Source organism: Elaeis guineensis, chromosome 4 (assembly GCF_000442705.2).
Source record: "Elaeis guineensis isolate ETL-2024a chromosome 4, EG11, whole genome shotgun sequence".
Classification (NCBI taxonomy): domain Eukaryota; kingdom Viridiplantae; phylum Streptophyta; class Magnoliopsida; order Arecales; family Arecaceae; genus Elaeis; species Elaeis guineensis.
This window is the reverse complement of record NC_025996.2, coordinates 71,848,995-71,875,049: the sequence shown is the minus strand read 5'-3', so window position 1 is coordinate 71,875,049 and position 26,055 is coordinate 71,848,995. Positions and strand designations below refer to the sequence as shown.

The window sequence follows — 26,055 nt, the reverse complement described above, 5'->3', positions numbered from 1 at the left end:
CATTTAACCCTAGAATGATTCTTAATCGTTGATCAACCATCTGATCGGATCATGAACTCTAATGTGTGTGACCTCATAGGTTCGAACCTAAGCCGGTAGCACAGGAATAAATTTTTGTATCAATCGAAGTGACCATCTAGCAATGATACCCAACGATCGGATAGGTCGAATGTGTAGAACAACATCCTTAGAACCCATGCGGATATAGTTTTCATATAATTCATCCCCTTGACCAAAATGATCATAGGATACCTCAGAGTTCAACTATCAACTCTGATCAGGTTGTCCACATTGTATTTCAAAATATCAAATCCATCTGATGGATTACTCTGGCCAAGGTTTTGCTAAATTGAAATACAGCGACTCATTCTTCTCCAACTCTTGGAGTGGTCAATCTCATCTCGATCACACTCTGACTTCGCAAGTATTTGACTGTGTCCAAACGCCTTCCGTCCCTGAATTAGAAATTCAGTTAGTCCAGTGCCAAAGCACAGTGAGTTGCTTGCAAGTCACTGAGACGATCTCAGGTCTAAGGGACACTTATACCTATATCCCATCAGAGACATTCTCGACAGCAGAATGCTCTGGAGTTGGTCATGTTCAATGATGATGTACCCTTACATCTCACCTGTATGCCATACCAGTGTCTCCACACTCTTTGGTTAAGAGGACAACCAACCCATATGGCCTACAGCGACCTATGCTCGATAGAAGCTGTCGTCCTTATTAACAGCTTATCATTTGGTCGTGAACAGTTTTAAGGACTAATCGATAAATCCTCTCTTTATCGAACTTAAATAGTTCTAAGGACTTCATCATAACAACGGAGTTCATTAGAAGATGAAAGCTTATGATGAAGATGCCAAATATATTTTATTTATTAACAAATCAATTACAATACTTGATTGCTCAACCGTCAACAGTTTGACGATTGGCTTTTTGGGACACATTTCCCAACAAGTTGTGTGTCTATTAATTAAATCATCAAAGATATTCTCTTCAAGTTTTAATATAGGTTCCTTGTCAAAGCCACTAAGTAAAAATTTGACCAAAGTTAGCTGTACCTGATCAAAAATAAAAGCATCAAAAATAACAGAAGACATCCAAAACATAAGCTCAAGACAACCAAGTCAAGCCTTAGTCCTTGGAAAAGATGGTTGGATATGATCTGATCTGAGATATCTGGACCTCGGTCTTGATATTGATGATTAAATAAAAAAGTATGGACCTCATGGAGATATCTTGGCTATGACTGAGATCTCCAAATAAGTGATCAATAAACTATCAATTATAAAGAGATATCTTGACTCAAATTAGGACCTCTACAAAACTCCACATTGGATCTTTCTGACTACACCATGTATGGTCAAACAAAGATGATGCTACTAACTTGGTAAAATTTATCATCAAGGATCGATTTTGGATAATGTGACTTTGGAAACAAGTCCGAGCTGAAGAATTATACTTCATAACCAGTTTGGTCAACCGACTGACTTGGCAATCCTCTAGTCAGACTGACATTTGACTCTAAAGACTTAAAAAGAATCAACTAGAAAACATATCAGAATGTGATGAAGAGAAATTCATTTCACCACATTAAAAGGTTCATTATAAGTGATAAAAGAAAAATAAAAGTACAAGGACTAATCAATGTCATTAGAAGTGGGCTCTGTAGTGTCCTTAGTGGCAAGCTCTGCAATATTCTCGATGATGACATCAACAACAGGCTCAAAAGTTGGAGCCTCAGTGGTTGGGGTAGGTGGCATGATTGGACCTCCTTGGCCTCATCACCACTATCTTTGGACTGGAGATGGCTGAGATCAATTCTAAGAAGTAGTCGAGCAACTCGCACCTTACAGGCCTTGAATCCGTACTTGTAGGCCACCAAAGAGACTTTAGCAACCTCAGTCTCAAAATCCTTGGAGGCCCTAAATTCTTTAATGGCCTTGAGCTTCACCTCGACGATCAGCTTCGCCTTTTCTACCTCAGCCTAGGCCTCGATGAGCTTTTCCTTCTCTTCAATAGCCTTGATCACTACCTCATCGAGCTTTAGTGCCTCCTTGAACTCGGCCACCTTCTGTCGATGCATCTCGATGGCCCCATGCTTGATAGCGATGAAGCCCTCTAGGGCTTTGACTTTTTCCTAGGCAACTAGGAGCTCAGACCTAGTTCAGGAGGCTTCATCCTCAATGACTTTCTTTGCCTCCTTATGGCCCTCCTTGCCTCCTCAGTGACATTTGCTCGAGTCTCGAAAGCCTGGAGCTTCTCCATAAGTGAAAGCTTCACTCAGTTAAACCCGACAAGGCCCTCACTAAAAATAGTGTTATCATGAACCAACTGCACAAAAAAAAAAAAGATAAGTCAAAATCTCAAATAAATAATGAATAGAAATGCAAATGATAGAAGAACTTATTTCGAGGACACCAGCATAGGAGGCACCCGCCACCTCATCCAACAGACAAGCCCTCTTCTCCAACTAGCCAATCGAAAGCAACATCATCTCCATCAACTCTCGAGCAAGCTGATGATCTCGAAGCGTAGAGTCACCGCTTTGCACTCTCTTCACCAAGGTAATAAACCCCTCCTCGATCTTGAATGAGAAGGGGCCTGCCTTGGATCTCGCAACCTGGTCGGCACCACTGGAGAAAGGGGCGATGACATCAGATGAGGTGGGGAAAGATTCCATCGAGCAGGAGGAGATAGAGCTCGGGCCACTCTAGAGTCATCAGTGGGGCAAACCACAATGGCATGGCAGCCATGGGCTTGTCATTGATCTCTAATGGATTGGCACTCGGTGTTCCCATGGATGTTGTAGGGGCTGGGGCAATAGTCCTCAACTAGGACTTTTTCTACTTCTTCAATGAGAACCCCCCCTAGAGGAGCCTACTCTTCAATGCCGACTTGATGGATTCAAGAGTTGGCCTTATCACTGTAAAATCAAGAAAAGGTAGTTAGTACAAATTCCAATAAAAAAAATTCTAAGTCAAAAAAGAAATCGACCCCTAGGCAATGTCAGACTAATGCCGATGTTATAGAGCTTTTGCTCAATCAATGGTTCTTACAGCTCCGGTATCTCAACATCGAGCAAAATATGGTAATCCTTTTCATCCTTGGGAAAAATCAACTTGTCCTTATTTTGGGAAAGTCAAGAGTCGCCCCAAATCCAATTGAATTCTCAAGATAAATTCAAAAAAAAATAAAGAAAAAATAGCTTTTCCAGCCATAGATTGAAGAGGAGAGTCCAGTAATGAGCTTACACTCAGTTTGGAGAGAAAAGTATGACTATCTTTTTTCATGGAGGTGCTTCAAAAAGGTGAACATCGCTCTAAAGAGCGAGCACCTTGGAGGAATGCTGAGCCAATTACAAAGGATAATAAAAATGATGATCATCTGAATAGATTTTGAAGTGATTTGAGTCAGAAGAATCCTATAAAAATCTAAAATATTACTGATGAAGGAATGAAGAGGAAGAGGAAGAAGACCAAGACCAAGACCAGCTTGGAGGGACTTTTCATACAAGGCAACTCACCCCTTCGGAGCATTAGTGACTTGGCCCTCTTGACCATGAACTTCTAGTTTGAAGGATAAAGAAATTGAGAATTGAGTCTGAAATCCTTTAAGGTCATCCTCGATAATGCTTGACTTTTCATTATTCGGGCCCTAGAAGTCTCCAAACCTATACATAGGACTGCCCGAGCCTTAGGTCCAGAGGTCCAGTATTAGGATTTGATGCCTCGAGATTTAGCCCATGTTGAGCCCATAGCGAGATTCACGGCGAAAAAAAGTCCAACGAGACCAAGATCACTTGAAACGGAGTTCGGATGGAGGAGATATGAGCTTTTGAAGTCGGCATGAGATTCGAGGTGGCGGAGGACCACCGGCGACCGGCGGTGGGCGGCGGCGGCGCGCAGGACGTGCAACCCAGGCCGCGCGGGACGTGTGACCCACGAGGCGGGCGGCCCAGGCAGGCGCGCGCCCAGGCGCATGCAGGCCCGCGCGCGGGAGCGGGCCGGCCCAGGCCAGTGGCCTGCTGGCCCTTTACACCGGTCCACCGTAGACCGGGTGGTCCACGGCTGGGCCTGTGGATTACGTGGGCGTTTCCCACGCATTTCTTATGGTTCACGACACTATTCTATGGACCGAAGCACGATCTGAGGGTGTGGGTGGCTCCCGATCTTGATCTGACGGTGCAGGGTTATCTGGCTTTGTTTAGGACTCCTAATCCATCTCTAATCAAGTTTTTAACCCTTTAAAAGGGCCTGTGCGTGAAACAGAGGGTGTGGCGGTTCGATTCTTCTGCTGAGGCCATGCGAAACCTGAGAAGAGGAAGAAGAGAGAGGCGGAAGCGCTGAGAGAGGAGCAGGAGGCTCCTGGACAGCGGTCGCCAGATACTTCAGGGGTTCAGGGGGTCTTCAAGAGAGAGAGAGCCTTTGTGAGGGAAACATCTAGTGAGAGAGAATTGGGTGTACAAGGGTTGAGGGTGAGTCTCCTCTTGTAAAAATTTTTTTTCATAGTGAAGTTTGCATGCCCCGTGGAGGCGAGTCCTTTTGTGGCTGATCCACGTATTTTGATTATTTTTTTCTTTTATTTTATTTCTTCTTTCTTCCTGCTGCATCACGTGGTACTGAAAAGATCTTAGAAGGTGGTGTCTGGCCAGATATCCACCCAACAAGTGGTATCAGAGCAAGGCGGTACAAGAACATAGATTGCAGTGGTGGTGAGCAAGACTGAAGATGGAGAAGACAGGAACAATCAAGATGGAGATCAACAAGTTCGATGGTAAGAGTAATTTCTCCTTGTGGCAGGCCGGGTAAAGGACGTGCTCATCCAACAGGGGTTGATCAATGCTCTCTTATGCGATGAGAAGCCGACCACCATAGAGGTGCGGGATTGGAAATGGCTACAGATGCAGGCGGTGAGTACCATCCGCATGTACCTGACGGATGAGGTGGTGATTCATGTGCTGAGTGAGACTTCCCCGACAGTGCTGTGGTCGAAGCTGAGGAGTTATACATGGTGAAGTCTCTCACCAACACTCTTTTCCTCTGGAGGTAGTTCTACCAACTGGGATGACTGAGGGACAGAGCGTGCAGGAGCATCTCAGCGTTGGTGAGAATGTTGAGGAGAAGACCAGGGTGCTGGTTTTGCTGGCGTCGCTTCCCCCTTCGTAGAGTCCTTGGGACTGCTCTTCTAGTGGGGAAAAGCACTATCAAGATGGACGAGGTCACCGCGACGATACTCCAGAATGAGGTTCTCAGGAGGGAGAACCCAGCATCGAGCTCAAGTGGCGGTAGCTCAGCTTTGGTGGCTTCTGGAAGAGCAGGAGGGGTAGACGGAGCGACAGGAGATCGCAATGAGGACGGTCCAAGTCCAGGAGGGACTTGAGCAAAATCAGGTGTTATCGATGTGAGGAGTTGGGCATCTAGCCAGAGATTGCCCTCAACTTAAAAATGGACGATGGCTGCTGTAACGACGGCCGGCAGCGATTTAGATGGAGATGTCTGGAGATATCTGACGAGGTATCTACTTCTTCCAGTAGTGGATATTAGATTCTGCATGCCCCTATCATGTATGTTGCAGAGAGGAGCAATTGACTCCTAGAGAACAGTGAGGGCACTGTATATCTCCGGATGGATCGAGCTGTGCGATCAGAGGCATTGGACGACCAGCTGGAGGACACATGATGGGCAGTGAGGAGATTGGGGAAGGTCTGATACATACCCGATTTCAGGAGAATCTTATCTCACTTAGCAACTGGATTCAAGAGGCTACAAGACGGTAGCTGGTGGAGGAATCCTGAGGGTGTTACGCGGTGATAGGATTGTGCTGGAGGGAAGAAGGGAGCAGAGGACATTATTACCTGACAGGGAGCCCAATGCGAGGTGGAGCTTCGGGAGCCAGCGGAGCCTAGAGCGAGGTGGAGCTCCAGGAGGCAGATCGGGCACGAGACAGAGACTCGGGAGGACGAGAGGCGACATCGCAAGGTGAGATTCTATTGCCGTAGGATGATGCCCCGAGCAGGTCTCAGGTCAGGAGGAGCACAGCATACGACGAAGATGGATCGAGCAGCCCCGACCCCATGTTTGCCCATCCATGATCAGCAGGCGATTGCCCCAGGGCATGGGGGCGAGGAGATCCAGAAGCTCTCAAGTTTGGAGGAGGCCGAATATCGAGTCGAAGTGGAGATTGTTAGGATTTGACGCTCGATATTCAGTCCACATTGAGCCCACAGCAGGTTCGTGGTGAAAAATGGAGTCCAACGAGATCAAGATCACCTGAAACGGAGCTCGGATGGAGGAGATACGAGCTTTTGAAGTCGGCACAGATTCGAGGCGACGGAGGACCACCGGCGACCGGTGGCGGGCGGCAGCGGCGGGCGGCGCAGGCAGGCGACCCACGTGGGGGGCAGCCCAGGCGGGGCCGGCGGCCAGGCCGCGCGCAGGCCCGCGGCGCGGGAGCGGGCCGGCCCAGGCCAGCGGCCTGCTGGCCCTTTGCACCGGTCCACCATGGACTGGGCGGTCCACGGCTGGGCCTGTGGACCGCATGGGCATTTTCACGCATTTCTCGCGGTCCACGGCATATTCCATGGACCGGAGCCGATCTGAGGGCGTGGGTGGCTCCCGATCTTGATCCAATGGTCCAGGGGTTATCTGGCTTTGTTTAGGACTCCTAATCCATCTCTAATCAAGTTTTTAACCCTTTAAAAGGGCCTGTGCGTGAAACAGAGGGTGTGGCGGTTCGATTTTTCTGCTGAGACTGCGCGGAACCCGAGAAGAGGAAGAAGAGAGAGGCGAAGCGCTGAGAGAGAGGAGCAGGAGGTTCCTGGACAGCGATCGCATGCACTTCAGGGGTTCATGGGGTCTTCAAGAGAGAGAGAGCCTTTGTGAGGAAACTTCTAGTGAGAGAGAATTGGTGTACAAGGTTGAGGTGAGGTTCTTCTTGTAAAATTTTTTTTCATAGTGAAGTTTGCATGCCCCGTGGAGGCGAGCCCTTTTGTGGCTGATCCATATATTTTGATTGTTTTTTTTTTTTTTTTTTTTTTTTTCTGCAGCATCGCGTGGTACTGAAAAGATCTTGGGAGGTGGTGTCCTGGTCAGACATCCATCCAAATCTAGTGCTCAGATGAAGAGCTGGCTTCGACGGTGGCCCGAGAAGTATCCTTAGACCTAGCCTGGGGAGGTGGCAACCAAAGACTTCGACCACCATGAGGATTTTTGCCCTAGACCTTGCCGCCATCAGAAGCTATAAAGAGAAAGGGGAACATATACTAATGAAACTAAAGAGGCAAGAATAGAAAGGAGGAACCAAGCCAAAAAACTAATAGTAAACAAAGAAAATGGGACAAGACAAGGAACCAACCAGAAAATAGAGCTTTAAGAACTTGAATGCGGTTGGTACTGAAGAAGACAACAACAACCAGAGAACTTTCCTCTGGTTGTTGCAATTGTAAGGAGCAGCAAGAGTTCAACAGAGCAAATAGAGAAAAAGTGATGTAGAAGAACCTATTTGTATGGCTAACCAATGACCCAGATTAAATTCTCATGTCACTGGATTTCGCCATGTGGCACACATCAAAAGCACTAAACCATGTAGCTTTCATCACACCTCCCAAAATTGGGCCATGTTAGCCGATCCGTGAAGAATAATGTGGGACAACTGATGTTCAACACATGGCAAGCCACGATGAGCCCAAAAATATCTCCAGATTCCTTTCTCAAATCATTATGCCCCAAGGTCTCGAGCCGTCCATCTCTCGTAATTGTGGCAACACTTATGAAGTGACACATTAATGAAGTCTCGAGATTTTCTTCATGAAATTCTACAGATTAAATGCCTCGAGGTGAAGGTTGGATCAGCAATCGAAGAAAGGCCTTGACATTGACTACTTTCTTCATTCGAAGCAGCAAAACCACTTCAGATTTGAAAGTAGAGGACAACTGCTATAAGGAGAATCTAACACTCGACCTGATCTTGTCAGATTATGGCTGAGCACACACCTTGGATGCCTTGCTGATGACTTGAGAGAAAGACAAAAACTCCCTTAGACATCAGGAAGAGAAGGTTAGGAAACCGAGGTGAAGCGACTTTGTGACATTGGAGCCTTTCCGACCTCCGATCGAATACACATCGACCCATTGGTCGGGATCATACGGACGATATGAAATGAGGTCCAATGCTAATAGACTTTTATCAAAAGAAAGATAACCCCTTAAGAGTCTCGGGTGATTTTCTTAAATCATAGGTATGTAAGTTAATGCCATGCAATTAACTTCCATAACCCACTACCCATGTCTTTAACAAATATGGGCAATAATTCTTCATTTTCGTTATCAAACTTGAGATAACGTTCAACTGTCCTCCTCTTTATAAAGAGGGGCATTGGAGACCCTCAGATAAGTTAAACTTAAGAGTATAATCTATACTTTTTGCTCTATTTCTCTTTTCTCTACCATTCTTAAGCTCCGACTGACTTAAGTATTGAAGAATCTCTTCTGGAGAATCTCTAATGAGAGCAGATTTGATTTGTAGGTTCTTCAAGAAGCCTCAGTCCTCAGATTAAGACCAAGCACTCAAGTCGGAAGGAGTCCGACTGTAACTATACACCTCGGACCGGAGACTTGCAGCTACAGGTATCATATTATATTAATACTTTATCTGCTTTGAATATCTAATGAAAAATTTATATTATTCTAATTATCTAATTGGAGCATTCAAACAGTGCCGCGTTGTTATTATACGCTAAGTGCCCATTCTATAGAGGGTAAAAAACTTGGCTGAAAATCTAGTTTTTTGGGATAATTTTCCCAATCCTTACCAAGCAGACAGTTCGCCACGCTATTCACATGAACAGTCCTACTTCCAACGTTGCCATTTGCATGCTACCAAGAACATAACAGCTTTGTGAAGGCTATAAATACAGATGGCCTTTTCTAAGAATTCCATTTCCATTCTCTTCATCCCATTCATCTTCGAGGACTTTGTATGAAAGCGTGATGACAGATCAATCCACATGGCTATGCTCCATATTGGTTTGATTTCCTCTCGTCATTTGCAGGCGATAGAGGAGGAATGAAATGGGGATATTGCAAGTGAGAACTAGAGGATGTCAAATCCTGAGCAATTCTTGGCAGCAAAAATAAACATACTTATGATTTGATTTCCTCTGGTATCTCATCTTCAACCACAATTCCCGATCTTATTGGAAGCAATGTTTCAGCATTGTAGTCAAGATCAAGACTTGTATCCATGCTGGTAAGGTTCAGGCTTCAGTTTTAATCTGGCTGTCATCATTTGGGATTTTTTGTTACTGGTAAGTGTTGAACCTCTGATGAGCCTGGTGATGAGTGGAACAAGTTCACATAAAAAATTCCGGGGAGAAAATGCGAAAGTTGTTGCTAAATTTCAACCTAGAGTAACCCCAACAGCTCTTTGATCTTTGATCTGCATGCAGGGTTTGTCCAACAAAGGGTGGAACAGGAGCTAGACTGATCTAAACCCAATCAAAACTTTGAATCTGGTTAAAGAGGCACAGGCCATGTTTGTTTAAAGATGAACATGCCCACCCAACCCGAAATATGGACAATGCAACTTCAACACAGCTCAACCCAGAATGTGATTCTCCAAAGAACAAATAACAGGCCAAGCCCAACCAGTAGACAAGAAAATTGTGTTTTACTAATTTGAGCGCACAAGTATTTTAGTTTTGACTTGTATGACAGATATATGACCTTTGTCTGTAAGTGAAGACGCAATACTAAACCGTCTGAGACATATAACATCTCTTGGGACCCAAACTGAACAATTTTATATTAATAATGGTAGAGTTCAAATTTTTAATTTAGTATTTCGGCAGGAGGTTTATGCCAGGGTTTGGTTGAATTAGAGTTAATAACAATTTAAAATTTGGGTTAGGAGATTGCGGCTGGGTTTGCTTGAATTCTGAGTGCTACAGTTGTTGGGCAAGGCATCAACCTAACATCCAAGTGGCACCACTATTCTCAGCTTGCAGGAACAATTAAATAGTGCCTTCGAGGGAAATTAATTCTTAAAAAGATTTTAGAGACAGATTCAGTTATGCGATATGGAAGCCTGTTTGATAGTTTTGTTGTTTATGTTTCCTGGTTTCCCAACAAATTAGTGAAATATTGCATGGAGGTTGACGTCAGAGACAACATTTGCCATCCTTTCTGTTATTTTCACTTTTCTCAAAGAACTAGAACATTGCTGCTAAAAGCTCTAGATTTCATAGAACAAAGGGTAACATCATACATATTTTGTTCCGTCTAGCTCAATTTTCTTGTATTTTTGAAAACAAAAGCAGTAATAACAAGCCCTAAACTTCTCAACTGCCTTTTTGACATGATTTAATTCCCTGCTGTCATCAGCAGTAGAAAAGAGCTTTTGAAGATCTTTAATCCTCATGAGAGTGGAGAAACAAAGGCCCTCACAAACAACTGATGTCCTGATCTTGATCTATCATAGTAGTGTCAGATTACACAGACTAATGACTAATTGATCCTTGTGAAAAAGAAGAGGGAAAGAAAACCTTGAGCAATTGATAATTTAGATGAATCTCATACACAAAAGAAAATGAAAAGTGGATAGATTCAAACCCAAATATTTTGTAAAAAGGATGATCGCCGTGCTGGTTTTTGAGCATAAAGAGCAAGAGAAACAGGCATATACTCTAATAAGAAGGGGTGAGGGTAAATCTATCTGGTCTATAAACACTACGAAGATTCTTTCTTATCAGCAGCCTCTTCAAATGTCTCTCCAGGCACAAGATCAGGGACATCACTATCATCATCATGGTGAGTAGTCGCACCAGCACTAGAACCAGCTCCTGGTGCCTGCTTCTGTAACTGCTCTGCAAGTCGCCTTAGGTTGTCTAAGTTATCAGGACCTGAACAAGGGCGAAAAAAAATAATTAGTAACTGCCATATGGATACCTAAATGCCAGGGACAGCAAGGATCCTTTTTCTTTAGTGACAAGTTGGTTTATTGGTGGCACTCATACAATTTTCTTTACCAATAATATACCAAAAAAGAGTATGGAGATAACAAAGATATGAATCCAAACATACATCCAAAATCTGTGGAAGCTTCCTCTAGCAAATCATAAAATACTGAAGGAAAAGAACCAAGGAGTGTAACAGTAAAAGAAAAAAGAAAAAAACATGGTTGTTATTTTCTTCAGGTAGAAAATATGAAGGCAACATTAGGCCTTCACAAAATGTGTCTGAAAAAATATTACATGAACAGGTTAGCAATGGTCAGATCAACTAAAATGTCATACCAATATAGCTAGAGGATCTTATCATTAATCACAATTTACCACTACTTCCAATATTAGTAGTGAAATAAGTTGAATTTGTGAAAGCAACCAAGTAATCATATTGCTCAACAAGAACATACCCAGCTGGTTGATGATCGCTGGCAGCAAATCTTGAAGCTCTGTCATCAGGTAATACCAAATATAAGTTGCATTCACTCAGAAAAATAATTGTAACCACAAAGAAAACTGAGGGGCAAGAAAGCAATCATAAGATAAGGAAAACTGCATTGGTTCTGGCATCATGTGAGGCAATGGTCCAATCAAGATCTGACAGTTTGGTTTAAAATGCACCTGAAGGAACAACCCAACAACTGGTGGGTTTTCAGGTGCAAGAACTGTCCCTTTCAGAAGTTTGATTATAACTTTAATGATTGCACTGGAAGTTGCAGAAAGTTCGGTGCACAAAAGAAGCAATAGTTTCAGTAAACAAACAGTATTTTGTTTTCTTTTTGTATTTATTCCTGGTAAGCATATATGTGTTTTAGTCCCATTATTTTTCTTCAATGACAAAGAAATAGGAATGAGAGTGTACTTCTCATCTGAGGAGAACCGCTAACCACCCATGTATTGGCTGCAATTGAAGCTTGCACTGGATGACAAAACCAGAAAAATTAGAAAATTGAAACCAGAATATCACTTATGACTTATCTATATAATATACATAAAGATATTTTTGCTCAGCCAAAAAGATTTGCTATTTACCTTTGGGATTCACAAACTGGATAACAACATCATCTTTAAAAATGTTAACTTCTTCTATAGCAGGGATAGCAGTTACCCCAACTCTTTTCAAAGTGCTCTGGAGCCTTTTGTCATCTGTAGTTGTGGTCTTATGAACTGCCTTTTTCTTCCTGGTTGAAATGAACGAAGGAAACATAATGATTTAGAAGTGAAAACAAACTGACGAGAAAAGAAAATGCTCAAATCAAAAGCATCAGTTATGGTACTGGTGCAATGGAACATTATCAATTCTAAGGACATTGCAATATTGTCATGAGTTCTATAGTGGACTGATTAATTTCAGAATATCCATAAGCAAGCTCTCCAGAATATATAAGCAAACTTTCCAATCTTCCAAATGGAATAGCTGAATATTTTGTTAAACAATATAGGTTTCTGAACTAGAGGACAATGATACACTTCATATAAACTCCTGCAACATCACCGCCAACCAAGATGATCACATATAATTAATCTCATCTGAATACTGCTTCAGACCATATATTAGTATAACATTCAAAGTAAATTCAGAACCTGCGCATGCTTCCCTTTCCACCAGTGCGAACAGCACCTGCCATCTTCATGAGCTTCTCTCGATCCATCTGCATGGTCAACAATCACATCAAGAAATGCACCATATTTGTGGCATATCTAGTGTGTTTCAGGAATCACGACAAGGACCAACTAAGAAAATAGAAGGAGGTCAGCAAGTTACACGAGTTACACAACAGACATTTTGATAGGACTTGTTGACTATGGTTATATTCTCTTCAAAAGAGGAAACTTCTAGATTTTTTGATGCTAAAATGCATAGTAATTTAACTAAATAGGAAGAATATTTGGTGAATAGTTCCATCCAACATAACCGCATGAAAATATAAGAACTGTAACAGAAAGAGCTTCTTTGTTTCGTCAAGGTTGAATACATATTGGTTCACAGGATAATCATGATCTGATTATAAAATCCAACCTAGAACATATGATAATATCAAAAACAACAATAGATATCATAGCCCCATTTCATCAGAATCATGATAAGACATCACATATTGGTACCAGGATAATCATAATCGGATAATAAAATCTAACCTAGAACATATGATAATATCAAAAACAACTATAGATATCATAGCCCCATTTCATCAGAATCATGATAAGACATCTACAGATCATGGTAAGTATCCATCAAATCTGTAAAAGTAACCTGAAAACCATCTGAAAGATTAATTTGGCTAATCTTTGTCCACAATTGTTCATCACTCCATTGGTGAGTGATATTTTAAGACTTTCCCTCACCAGAAAATGATGCAATTGTTTTCTAGCAGTCACCAGAAAATGATTCACTAACTAAAGGGTGTTTTAATCGATAAACCCTTCACACTGGTTCATGTATCCTTTTTTTGCTTATCTTTTCTTTCTTGGCACCACCATTTAGTAGTAAAGAAGGCATCACTGCAGCACTAAGTATTATTTTAAGATTCCCAAAATTTATGGCATACTACAAAAGAAAAATAAAGAAAAGCTGATATGTTTAGGAGCACTCATTAAGCTTATTAAGACTTGTAAAATCCTACATCCATAATATATAGAATTATAATAGGTACAGGTAACTACCAAATATTATTTTGACAGTTATTGGATCTCAACCTCCAGTAACTCCAATGTCATAATGCATAACCAACAAGGCAATAAATATGAATCAAGAAAATGTTTTAGGCATATTTATAGTAAAGAGAGAGAGTAATGTAGGTTAATGGAGCTCACCTTCATGATAACAGAGATTCATAGGTTTCTTGAGATGATCAGTACCAGTTGCTAGTGATGAATGAGATCATAAATTAAGGGTTCCATAATGGTTACATTAGTAAAACCTTAATCTTACTTTGAACCAAAATGTACAAATCAATGGATCAAAGTTGTTATAGATCATAGTTAAGTGGTGAGAGCAATGCCAACCCAAACTCTAAGATGCTACCATGGACATCCTATTATGTTTGCAATTTATTGCAAAAATCAAGGTTTAGAATTTAAAAGTTCTCATTCAAAACTGATGTAAAAGGAGCTCAATTGATATAAAGCATGCAACATGTTCATAAACAAACAAGATGAAAAAAGCATACCTAACTTTATTTTTCTTGATGGGCACAAGATACTTTATTCTCTTTAAAAAGTAAGTGAGCAACAGCTCAAGATTCATTGCATTCCATTAATTATGGTATATCATTACAAACCCAATGAAAGCTCTACAAGTATTAAAAAAAAAATCCAGAAATGATCAGTTGGAGCTTTTCTTGCAAGTCTGGCTAACTAGTTGAATCTTGATGTATGGTGTATTTCCACTATATTGTATGTCTTATTACACTGTCATAACATTTCACACACAGGATCTACTACTAAATATATTTCGACTGCTTTGATAAATTGAAACAAAATAACATGTTCTTGAATAAAATCTAAATGACATTATCACATTGTGCCTTTTTTTTTGTGAAAGACATTATCACATTGTGCTTGAAGCTTTATTTGTCATGCAAACCATAACAGTTAAACATACTAGAAGAGGGATTAAAACCTTAATTCAGAACATTTACTGAAAACTATAATATGTTATAAATCAAGCTTAAATTACAGGAAATGTCTGCTCAGACAACAGTCATATGCCTAACAGCATTACCACACAATCCATAAGATGTAGGGAGTAAATTGGGCTAGCCGCATAAGCAAACAAATATTATGCTCTTCAGGCATGCCCTATTGGAAATTTTTACCCTTGGTCTGGGCCCAGTCCATTTGCATCCCTGGTGAAATCTAATGCAACAACTAACATTTCAAAGCAAAATAAGTATGTTTCAACTCAGTGTGCAGCAAAATTTCTTGCAATTGGGATGTGAAGTTTAAATGCTTAATACAGAAAAAGAGAATGTCTGTTAGAGGTCCGACAGATGACTCATACACAATAACAATTCCATTAGAAATATTCGATAGAATAAGGAAAAAAAAGTAATCTGACTACTCTGAGCTGTGCTACCAAAATGCCCAACTAGAATTTTTTTTTTTTTCAAACACCTGTTTCCAGCTCATGTACGTAAATACACATGATTTTGTCAGCACAAGTTCTATTACCAATTACATATTACATTATCACGAGGCTTTGACAAAATAGTACATGGACTATACCTGAATGGGTCATCAGCATTAAAATGGAAAAGAATCAATTGGAATTATATGCACATCAAGGGCCATGAAATTACCATGGGATTAAACTTCAATTGATCCATATCAGAATTGACCATAAACAAGACAGTAAAACTGTTACGCAATGTGGCAAAAGATTGGCATGTTAGTAGACAATTAACATCCAACAATTACCATCCAAAGGGCTCAAGCCAAAACACATGTTTCCATTATGTTGCACTACCCCGATTCAGCACAACAAATTCTATAATGATGGCTTTGAATTCTCCACCTCAGGTAAGAGTTTCTTTGGTTGATGAGCGCAAATATGCTTTAAAAGTTTCAACGCGAAACTTAGTAGAGTTTTAAATTGAGAATTATAACATATTAGAAGTGGTTTAGTTTCAGAAAGATCAAATAAACATGCTATATAACTTTCATCCTCAACATTACAAACTATCAGGATTGCCATTCATTGTCAAAACTTGAAGAGTTTGATAGAGATATGATTTTATGATCGGATTTACTGGGCCTTAAATCTGATAGTATGATGAAAATTTAAAGAAAGAATAAACAGATGAGGTTTTCTTAGGCTTATTGAATGTTTTTTCTTTTTTTTGTTTTTGTTTTTGTTTTAGATGGGGGATGGGAGATAACAGAACATTTTTTTCCTGCAAGCAGCTTACCAAAGAAAATCAATAAACAAGAACTAGTGGAGATCAAGGCATCATTCCTTACCAAAATATTTCCATCCAGGTTACTGACCTAGATGTTAGGGCTCTGACTCTTTTTTCTTATGATCAAAGAAGAAGAAGGAAACACAAGGGAATGCACTGTTAAACAGAATCATACACAAATAAAGTGAAGATAAAAACTAAGAACCTCACTAAGACCGGCTAATTCAGTATAAACCTAAGGCACTGTTTGGTATGAAAGATTAGTGCCCTACAAGCATAAGTAATGTAATGGGACTTTTTTATATAAATTTCCAACTCATGTAATGATATTATTTATTTATTTATAAATGAAATATTTTTGATTCATCATTGCAGTAGCATCTTATTATGTTTAAGATTACGATGAATCTCATAGATCAGAGTAATAGTTTTAGGGCTATAAAGAGTTCATGCCAGTGAGACCTAAAATCCTAAAACCTTAATCTTAAACATTCTTGATCGTAGGAGCATTGAGTCAGGGATCAATATTTCCGGATAGACTGGCACATTCTATGTATGCTCGATGGAAAGGGTGGCTGATCTCACAAATAACTTGTGTGGGATACTAATACAAAAATGTGGTGCTTATTAGAGAATGAGTTTACTGAATTGACTCACCGACAGAGAATATCTTATGGAGCCTTACTTGCATGTCAAAAAATGATTCTCTAAATAAGAGTTGTACAAGTGATCTTTAGACCTAAGACCACCATGAAATTTTGTGCACATGAATCCATATTTTGTTTCATATCCAGGTATGACATAAAGACATGTATGAGATGTTCTGGATATGATGGAGTGTGTATGGAGGTTGTGAGTCAGTCAACAAGGAATCGATTACTCCTAGTAAGAAAATATGTCATCCTGCACATTCTCATCTCTAGATGACTCAGAAAGTCTCTGTCCATAATAGGATAAAAATTAGATAGAATTTCTAATACTTCATCATTGAAGTCATCACTGATTGATGGAGAATCGATATGAATATGTGTTTGAGTTTTACATAATATTCCATATTCGTAAATATATTCAGGATGCTGAATGATCGAAGGATTGAATTGCATGATAACTTGCTGCTGAAAAGCATATTTGGTATTTTCACTAAATTTCACATCTTTTAGGTAGTCATAATACGTTGCTAGACGTCAATCTTGACTTGTAAATTTGATTGAATTAAAGTGTTTAATTTGATCTTCAATTAGAAAGAGTTCTCATTGCTGAACTCGGATCGGCATGATTTGGACCTTAATCGATTAGAAGGATTCTAATCAAATTAGATTAACTTGCATCTGGACCTACTGCTGACTAGATATGGAATCCAATAGGTCACACACATAAAAAAATTGACCAAAGATCTATTTGATATGGTTGATTGAAATTTTGGATCCAATCGGATTACCGATAAACATGCTAACACGTGTAAAAACCCCAGCTCCTTGAATCGGATTCAATTTTAGTTCGAATCTTGCTATTTGATCAAACCAAATTGAGCCAATACTTAATTTGAGTTTGGATCACGATGTGGCAGCCATTGGATGGCACCACCTAGCCTCAAGGGCACCATGAGCTAGAGTCTTAGCTTGAAAGGACTCTTGACATATGGTTTTAAGATGGGCGCGCGCTATGGTGCATGGAGAAGGGGATAGAATCCTTCTCACTTGGGTTTAAGACCTATGGGGCAGCCCACATCACCCTCCACTCTCTGGCACTTATCTCAAAGACTGAAATGGCTTTCTGGATTCATTTTTGGGCATTGAGAATGTCTAGAACAAAAGCCATGCGTGCATGAAGAGTTGGACCTATACAACTCTTCGCATGAAGAGTCCTTCTACCATGGGCAGAAGGAGGCATCCTTAGCGACAGAAGGAGGCATCCCTAGCTGATGTCCCTGTCATTTGAATTCAAATTCAAATTAGGACACACGTGGCAGTTTTCAAATTTATCTGAAAAAGGAGGGACACCAAAATGCCGCTTGATTGCGCATGCACGAGGAGAGAAAGGTCGCGTAGAGTCCTACCAGGAGGATGCTTCTTTTTAGACATGCCACCTTCTGAGGACGTGAGGAAGGGTTGTAACCCTTCCCCACGTGCCTTTCTCTCATCTATAAAAGCCCCACAACATTGGGGTTTCAGTGCATTCCAAAAATTAATCCAGAAGTCCTATTCTAGCCTAAGACAAGCCTCTCTCTTCCATCCTATAACTCAGTAGTTTTAGGACAAGGCTTTTCCATTTAAGACAAGCCTAATTCAAATTAAGACAAGGGTAAAGGAGATTCTGAAGGAGTGGTTTAAGAAGTCCAGAAGAGTCTTCGAAAGGGTGAAGTCAAGTTCTTGAAGAAACTTGACCTGTGTAAGGCAATTCGAGTTCTAGAGGCTAGAACTCTTGAAGCAAGATTCGACAAGAAGCATTGTCCTTAATGCATTTTCTGTATGGATTACTGTTGGAGGGCAAACACTTGTGTATCTATGAAAATTATTAGCGTACACAGATATTCTTCTTATCCTATTTATTTATTTTATACTTTGATTATTATTATCAAGAGATTTTGGGCATTAGGGTTTCAATGCACTAGGGTGTTTTTAATGAAAAATTTTAAAAGGGATGATATTTCACATCACCCCAGTGATGTGAGTTAGGTGATATGATTACCTTGTTTGGCATTACAAAATCCTATCTAGTGATGAAGAATCCAATGATAAATTTGATGATAACATCATTACACAATTAGCATAAACCTAAAGTACTGTTTGGTAGGGATGATATTTCACATCACCCCAATGATGTGAGTTAGGTGATATAATTAATTTATTTGGCATTGCAAAATTCTATCCAGTAATGAAAAATCCAGTGATAAATTGGATGATAGCATCACCGCATTGTGCAGTGATGCTATCACCACACATACCCCAGTGATAGTACATCACTTGGTATTGGTGATGTACTGAAGTTATTTTGGGGCAAAAATATCCCTAGTCACTAAAATAGGTAGAAAATTAAAACCCTCCTCATCTCTTTCTTTTCTTTGACTTTTTATCTTCAATAACACCTCCTATAAAGAAAATCAGGATGGTTTTCTTTTTTATGATTCTTTATCTTCAATAACACCCCCTTTTATTTATTACTAAATGTCTATTTTATTTTTATTGGTAGATTTAGTTCAATAGCATGGACACATTTTATTTATTTATTGGATGCCCATTTTATTTCTATAGGCAGATATGGTTAATTAGCATATATGGATCATGCTAAATTTTTATGCTTTTCTTTTCTTTATTTTATTTTGATGGGCTAAATCATTCCTAACAGGCAGCCCTGATATTGATGGTCAAAATTGGCTAAGTCTAACCAAACTTGATTATATATAATATCATCATAATATCATTTTAACAATCTAATCAAAATAGATACCTACAATAATAATAATAAATAATAATATTATTACTACTACAGCATATTTTTGGGAGGACTTGTGAATGAAGAATATTTAATCAAGTTGTAGAGTAATTATTACATACTAATATGTAAAGCTATTTATGGCATTTTATACATTATCACTATCACTACTTGGTGATATACCAAACACAGTGAAGTTCTATTCTTAGTGATATTCTAGTGATATACCAAATACAGTGATCACACATCACCCTAGTATTTGCATATCACTCTAGTACTCACATTACCCCGGTGATCACATTATCTCGATGATTAAATCACTGTGATATACCGAACAGCACCTAAATGAAATATTTCTAGCAATGCAATTTAGAAATAGAGGGAAAACCCCACAAAAAAAAAAAGACACCTAAAAACCTAACCTGCCAACTGTCCAGCAATTTAGATCCTTTGGAGTCCTAGTATATGCTTATCTACTTGACTAAATTATATCAGAACATTTATTAATTGAAAAAAAAAAAAGAGAGTACAAAACATGCAAATGCAGAAGTAAATTACTCGCCAAGCAGTAAAAAAAGGTTGATTTACAATAGGTTGGTTTGATGACATAAAATGTCATCACTCTAATCCATCCTTAGCAGAATAATTCACTACTCATAATACCATCATGCATAAGTAACCATAGTTATTAAATTATAAGGTCAGGTAACAACTAACAAATTTCAGGATCCATGCCTTTTCAATACTCAATGAACCAGGCCTTCAGATCACATTCTAGATAGGATTTAGAAAATGTGAGTAGTCAATGGATGATCCTCCACTTCATTTCACATTTGGAGGTGGCATCAAATTTTGAGCTTGATCCCTCCCAAGGTTGGTGCTTATAATAGATTAGCTTTACCTTTTAGTACATAAGATTTGACAAAACAGTATTTGCCTACCATTATGCTTTTCAGCTTCCGAGAGGATGAAAACGCAAGAGATGATACTGCTTGCTTATTGTTAAGTCTCTCTACTTAAGGTAATTTCTTCTCTGTGATAAAACTAGTATGTAAATATAATTCAAAAAGAGAGATGTTCATGGATCAAACCACAGAAATGAATCTATACATGTCTGTACATCTTGCACTGAACAAGAAATTCTTACTATCTCCAATTTCCTTGAATGAAGCAAATAGAAAGTCTGGTCACACTTTAGAATTGCTCATCTAAATTTTTTGTACATACAAAACTTGCTGATTGTTACTGTTGACCAAGAAGAATGCACCACCTTCATGCATGCATATGATGATCACTGCTAATGATATAAACAGGTTTGCAGGACCCACAGCCAACTTTTATGAGGAAACAAAAAGGCACCTACATCTCTTACTCTCCAAAAAAAGGAATGATTGTTGCATACTTTCAATATCACTCCTCCTCTTTAGCTCGGTCGCCTTGAATGATGCTCCAATGACTAAAGCAGATGTACCTGTTTCACCTTATTCGGATCTTAGGATTTTCAGATAAAATCCTACCAAAGATTGTATTTTCTCTCTAAACCTTCAAAGGCCTTTATAAAGGACTCTCCTTTTCAAATCTTCAAGCAACCAATAAAAAAAGCCCCTTCCGATATTCACAAAAAAAAAAAAAAAAAGAACCCATTTCCCAATTAATTTACAAACTTTCTCTACCTTTCAATAGTACTTCACATCTCAAACTGTAGCCACGAAAGAAGGTTCCTATAAATTTTGTTGAACTTTTGAGCAATCACCATATGCATCTTCTAAGAGGTATGTAGGTTATGAGTTTAAAAAGGTATACATTGCACTTGCAGTATCAAAAACATTCAAATTTCATCACAATGTCTTACTAGCACATAAATAATAAACTATGTTCAGTAGGATGAACTCCAGTAGCATTGATTGTTATTAAAATGTTAGAAATTCATGTATAGTGACTTTCAATTAGGCTCTGCATTTATCCAACATCATCTTCACATAATTTTTATTGAATTTTTTTTATCGCTAAATAAATTATGTATTTACAGATCCTACTCTACATTTAAACAATGAACCTTATTCTCTAAAATTGCATTAGGTTCGAAGCATCCCATTTTGCATTAATTTAGTATACAAAGCCAAGTCCTCTAGAATATGTTGCTTCTGAAGACTGGAAAAGCCTCTACAGAACACATTTATATGTCACCCAATTGGGAAAAATAGGATTATTACGATGTATTCAATTTTGTACAACATGCAGTTCTTCGTTTTCATTATCTCATCAAGCATTTGCACCAGTTTATCATATATCCTATAAAGCAGATGCACGCACTACGCAGGATAAAAATTTCGTTATCAAGCCTAAAGGAGGTTCCAATTTAGAACCCAGAAGGTAGGATCTCCACCATACCTCTAAGGGAAAAAAGATCCAGGAAGGCATCACACTCCCACTTACTTAGGTGGGAAACCCTCTCACACATAAGACGTTATACTCCATCATCAGCCTATCTAAGTGATAGCAAATTACCAATACAAACTTTATTTTGATACTCTAGAATGGCAAAATAAACCAACGAAATTAAATTGGCTTTCGAGAAGATTCATAACAATACTCGACAAAACTTAACAGAGCCTTTCATTCCGGAGAGAGAACTTAAGAAATAAATCAATTTTCAAATCCTAAGAAGCATAAAATGCCGTAATAGAAGTCTTAGCACACTCATAGTCTCATTATAATGCAACGAATTATGTAATTTAAGAAGGATGCTTGGAAGGCATAAACCAATCTATCCATTTCACTTATTCTTCTTCCTCTTATTTATCTATTTCACGCTGAAGAATCTTTCCTAATTCGGGAAGAGAGAAGCATACCGCTACCGAAATGGTAGGGAGTGAGGCTACAAGAAGGCGCGGAGAAGACCCCGCGTGGGATGAGCGGGAGGAGAGCAGCACAGGATAAGGAGCGGAGACCAAGCGAGAGGATGGAGAGAGGATAGACGCAGACGACGGCGGATACCTTAGGGTTGGAGGAAGCGAAAATATTAGCCGTTCGATTGAAAAATGCATTACACAATTTGGTAAAGCCGTTGAATTACCTCGGTCAATGGGCGAGACTGCCCTTTGCTCCCCTCGAGGGAAGAGATCTCTTTCACAATTTGCCCAACGTAAACAAACATACAAACTGTTTGATACGGAACAATTAATCCAACATCAAAGATGATACGAATAAAAATAATAAAATTATTATATTAATTATAAATTTTATATAATAATAATCTTAAATTATCTATATTTTTTAAATTATTTTTCAACTTAACGATGAAATAATTATTTTTGAGATCAGAAATTTAAAATAATTGTTGAACAATTACTGCAGACTGAAATTTGAGAGAATAAAAATATCCATTAGTCAAACAAAAAAATTAATACATCAACATACTCTTAATTTATTATATCAATAATATATCTTTGATATTATATTATATTGATATTATATATTATATTTATGATATATTATTTATAATATATTATTAATCATATTATTATCATGATTCGATGATAATTTTAAATTAGAAGTACCTTGTTATGCTTTATGTTTATGTAATAAAATTATTTAATATTTTACTTCAATATACCTTTTTCTTGTGATCAGATATAAATATCAGTACTAATAAATAATATATTATAAGTATAAATAAAATATTAATTTTATAATAATTAATATATTTTTATGGGATTAATAATTTATAGAACCAAAAAAATATTTTATGGATATATTAATATCTTATTATAAGATATTTTATATGATTAATAAATATTTTTTAAGAAATACATAAGGAATTGTATTGGTCTTATATGGTTAGTGACCTTGGAATACTAAATATATTACTTGTGGATGTTGGAGATTTTTAATTATTGGATCATAGCCTACTAAATACAGTGATCTTTAATCACTGAGATCAAATCACCGGATCTTAGATCACCATGGTGATCCCATTTGGATCATCAAATACCACCATAGGTTTCAATTGGCATTACTTATGATTTTCGATTTTCACAAAAGTTAAAACTAATTTATACTTTTTTTACTTTAAATTTTAGAATTTAGATAGTAATCACCAAGATTGTATTTGGCAATATTAGAGATGACGATATAGAGATGGTAGGGACAACTAAGGTGATGGCCATAATTCACAATGGCATCCAATGGTCAATGATGATATGACAACAAATAGTGGTGGTTGGCAAGAAATTATGGGAGGTGATAGCCGATGGGTTGCAATGATGGTTATACATAGTTTTTATTTTTTTCAATTTTTTTTTGAAAATCAAATTTTTTAGTTTCTAATTTTCTAGAAATTGAGATAATATTTTCAAAAAAAATATAAACTTGATTACTAAATGTTGTTTTTATATCAGTTTTTATGTTTTTGAAAACAAAAGCTGAAAATTGGAACTAATGTTAAACAAGGCCTTAGCATCAGTCATTTGAATTTTTCTATATAGCAAACGATATATAATAAAAACAATATTTTTTTTTGATATTTTTATCATTACCTAAAAGTTACTATTTTAAATTCAAATTTAATTTTATTTGGTAGTAAGATTACCAATCAATTATGATGTTAATATTATATATACTTTTGAATTTAATGGTAATCTATGCCTATTAAACAAATAAAAGAATGAGACTATTTCTCAAAATCTATAGAAAAAAATTAAAAGAAAGAAACAACAATTTACATTATCCTTCCTACTCAAACATGGTCTCTCTTATCCTTATTTAAATATTATCTTCTTAATATCCAAATAACAACAACAACAACAACAATATTAATATCAAAATAACTTTAGCATTCCGTCCCCTTCAACCTAAGCCAGTTCTTGTTGGGATGCAAATTGACTATTGAGCATGATTTAAATTAGGCATGATCAAGCCCACGTTAACTAATAAAGATACCCAAAATTAACTTGATCAACCATAAATTAGCTTAACTAGCTAAGCTCAAATCTATCCTAGTTCAAAGATTTAGAAATTCTTTTTACATGTATACTTCTGCAATTTGGCTTATTGTATGTTTACTTTTACGAGTCACTATTTACATTTGTATCCTCAATTTCATCCTATTTTCATAATACTGCCCCTTCCATTAGATTTTGGTTGTTGATATTTACAAGTATCCATTTTAAATATAACATGGCTCTATTATTTTTTCACATGAATATCTCTAAAAATTTATGACAAAATAAAACTCTTTACCATACGAATAAAAGGTTGGTATTTTACATAGTACTAATGCAAAAACAGTAATAATTTCATTTTGTAGCTAAAAGGAATACTAGTTAATAAAGTTATCCAAAAATTTAACAAACAAGCATTATTGAAAATGTAAGGTAGAATAAGGGTTATATATATAAAAAGTGATTTTCAAAGGGTTCAAAAAATGTTCCAAAGGGTTTTGAAGCTAAATTTAACTTTACTTACATTGAATTTCTATAGAGAATTAGGCTATATTTGAAAAGGGAATAGAATGTCAGGAATACATTGGATATCTTGTTAATGAAAAATTTGAATGTATATCCTAATATATTCCTCGATTTTTGTTGGGATGTAGATGGATATCCCTTCTTATAACTTATAACATTTAAAAAATATAAAATTGACCATTTGGTCGGAACAAGGTGGAATAAGATCTAAAAATGTGACTCTTGCTAGTGCCACATCTCTTACGCCATACAACCCAAGTGAAAATTTGGCATAGTACTATAAAGAGGTGATCCATGAGCATAATGAGCATACATAAAATGGCCAAGTGTCGAGGGAAACGGATCATAAAGAGCATGACTAAGGAGTCACATGCATGCTATTACAACGTATATTAGGTCAAAAACAGATGAAAAATGCTCCATTGTTATCCTAGAGATCTCAATTTGGGGGAGAAATCAAGCTCTATAATACCTTCCAACTGTGGGAGTGAGCTATGACTTATCAAATAAAAAAGCAACAAAGCATTGCCATCCATAGCGAAGAGAAAATTTAAGATATGGAGAAAATCAAAAGAGAGAGAGAGAGAGAGAGTAGGCCCAACACTACACTATAGGGACATTTCTTGGCTAGTATTGTCGGGCCTAGAAAGCTAGGCATAGTACTAGCTGTGGTGGTTAGTGGAAGGATTAGATGGAGAGAGGAGAGGTAGAGAAGAACTCATGAGGAAAAAAGGACAGGTGGAAAGAGAAATTCTTTATCCACCATCTTCGATGAAAAAAAGCATACTACTTCATTGAATTAGGCTATGTAGCGCAATTAATAATAGAACTGACATTTAATGCAACTTATCTCTTTTTTTTTTAATTTTTTTGACAAAAACACCCTCTCTCTTCAAGACAAAGTCGTAATAATCAATAAGATATTATATAAAAACATGAAAAATCATATATATTGTTTAGAATGTCATAGAATAAAGAAAGAATATTATTATGATATCTAGATATCTTATATGACTTTCTATGAATCTTATGACATCTTGGATATTATTATGATATCTGTATAATATTATTGTTAGTAATATTACTTTTTAATAATTATTTATAGAATAAAAGAATGTCATAGGATGTCATACTATTATTATGACATTCTATTATTTTTTATAACATCCTGTTGATTGTTATAATATTCAATAATCTAGGATATCGTAATTAAGCATAAGCAAAATAGAGTAAAAGAAGGGAAGGGCAT

At 37.8% G+C, this 26,055-nt stretch overlaps 1 protein-coding gene across 2 annotated transcripts; it reads right to left on the bottom strand.

Moving 5' to 3' along the window:
* Positions 1-10,536: 10,536 nt before the first annotated feature.
* Positions 10,537-22,338, bottom strand: LOC105042757 (nascent polypeptide-associated complex subunit beta). 2 transcript variants are annotated; one of them, XM_010920070.3, is made up of 6 exons: positions 22,191-22,338; positions 12,590-12,657; positions 12,038-12,186; positions 11,868-11,924; positions 11,416-11,454; positions 10,537-10,903 (listed from the first exon to the last, which is right to left on the bottom strand). In XM_010920070.3, exons 2-6 carry the CDS (start codon positions 12,655-12,657, stop codon positions 10,731-10,733), a joined length of 486 nt encoding a protein of 161 aa, XP_010918372.1. In that variant the 5' UTR covers positions 22,191-22,338; the 3' UTR covers positions 10,537-10,730. The 2 variants fall into 2 exon arrangements, with proteins under 2 accessions (XP_010918372.1, XP_010918371.1); XM_010920069.2 differs by lacking the exon at positions 22,191-22,338 and having other exon boundaries at positions 12,590-12,663.
* Positions 22,339-26,055: the final 3,717 nt, after the last annotated feature.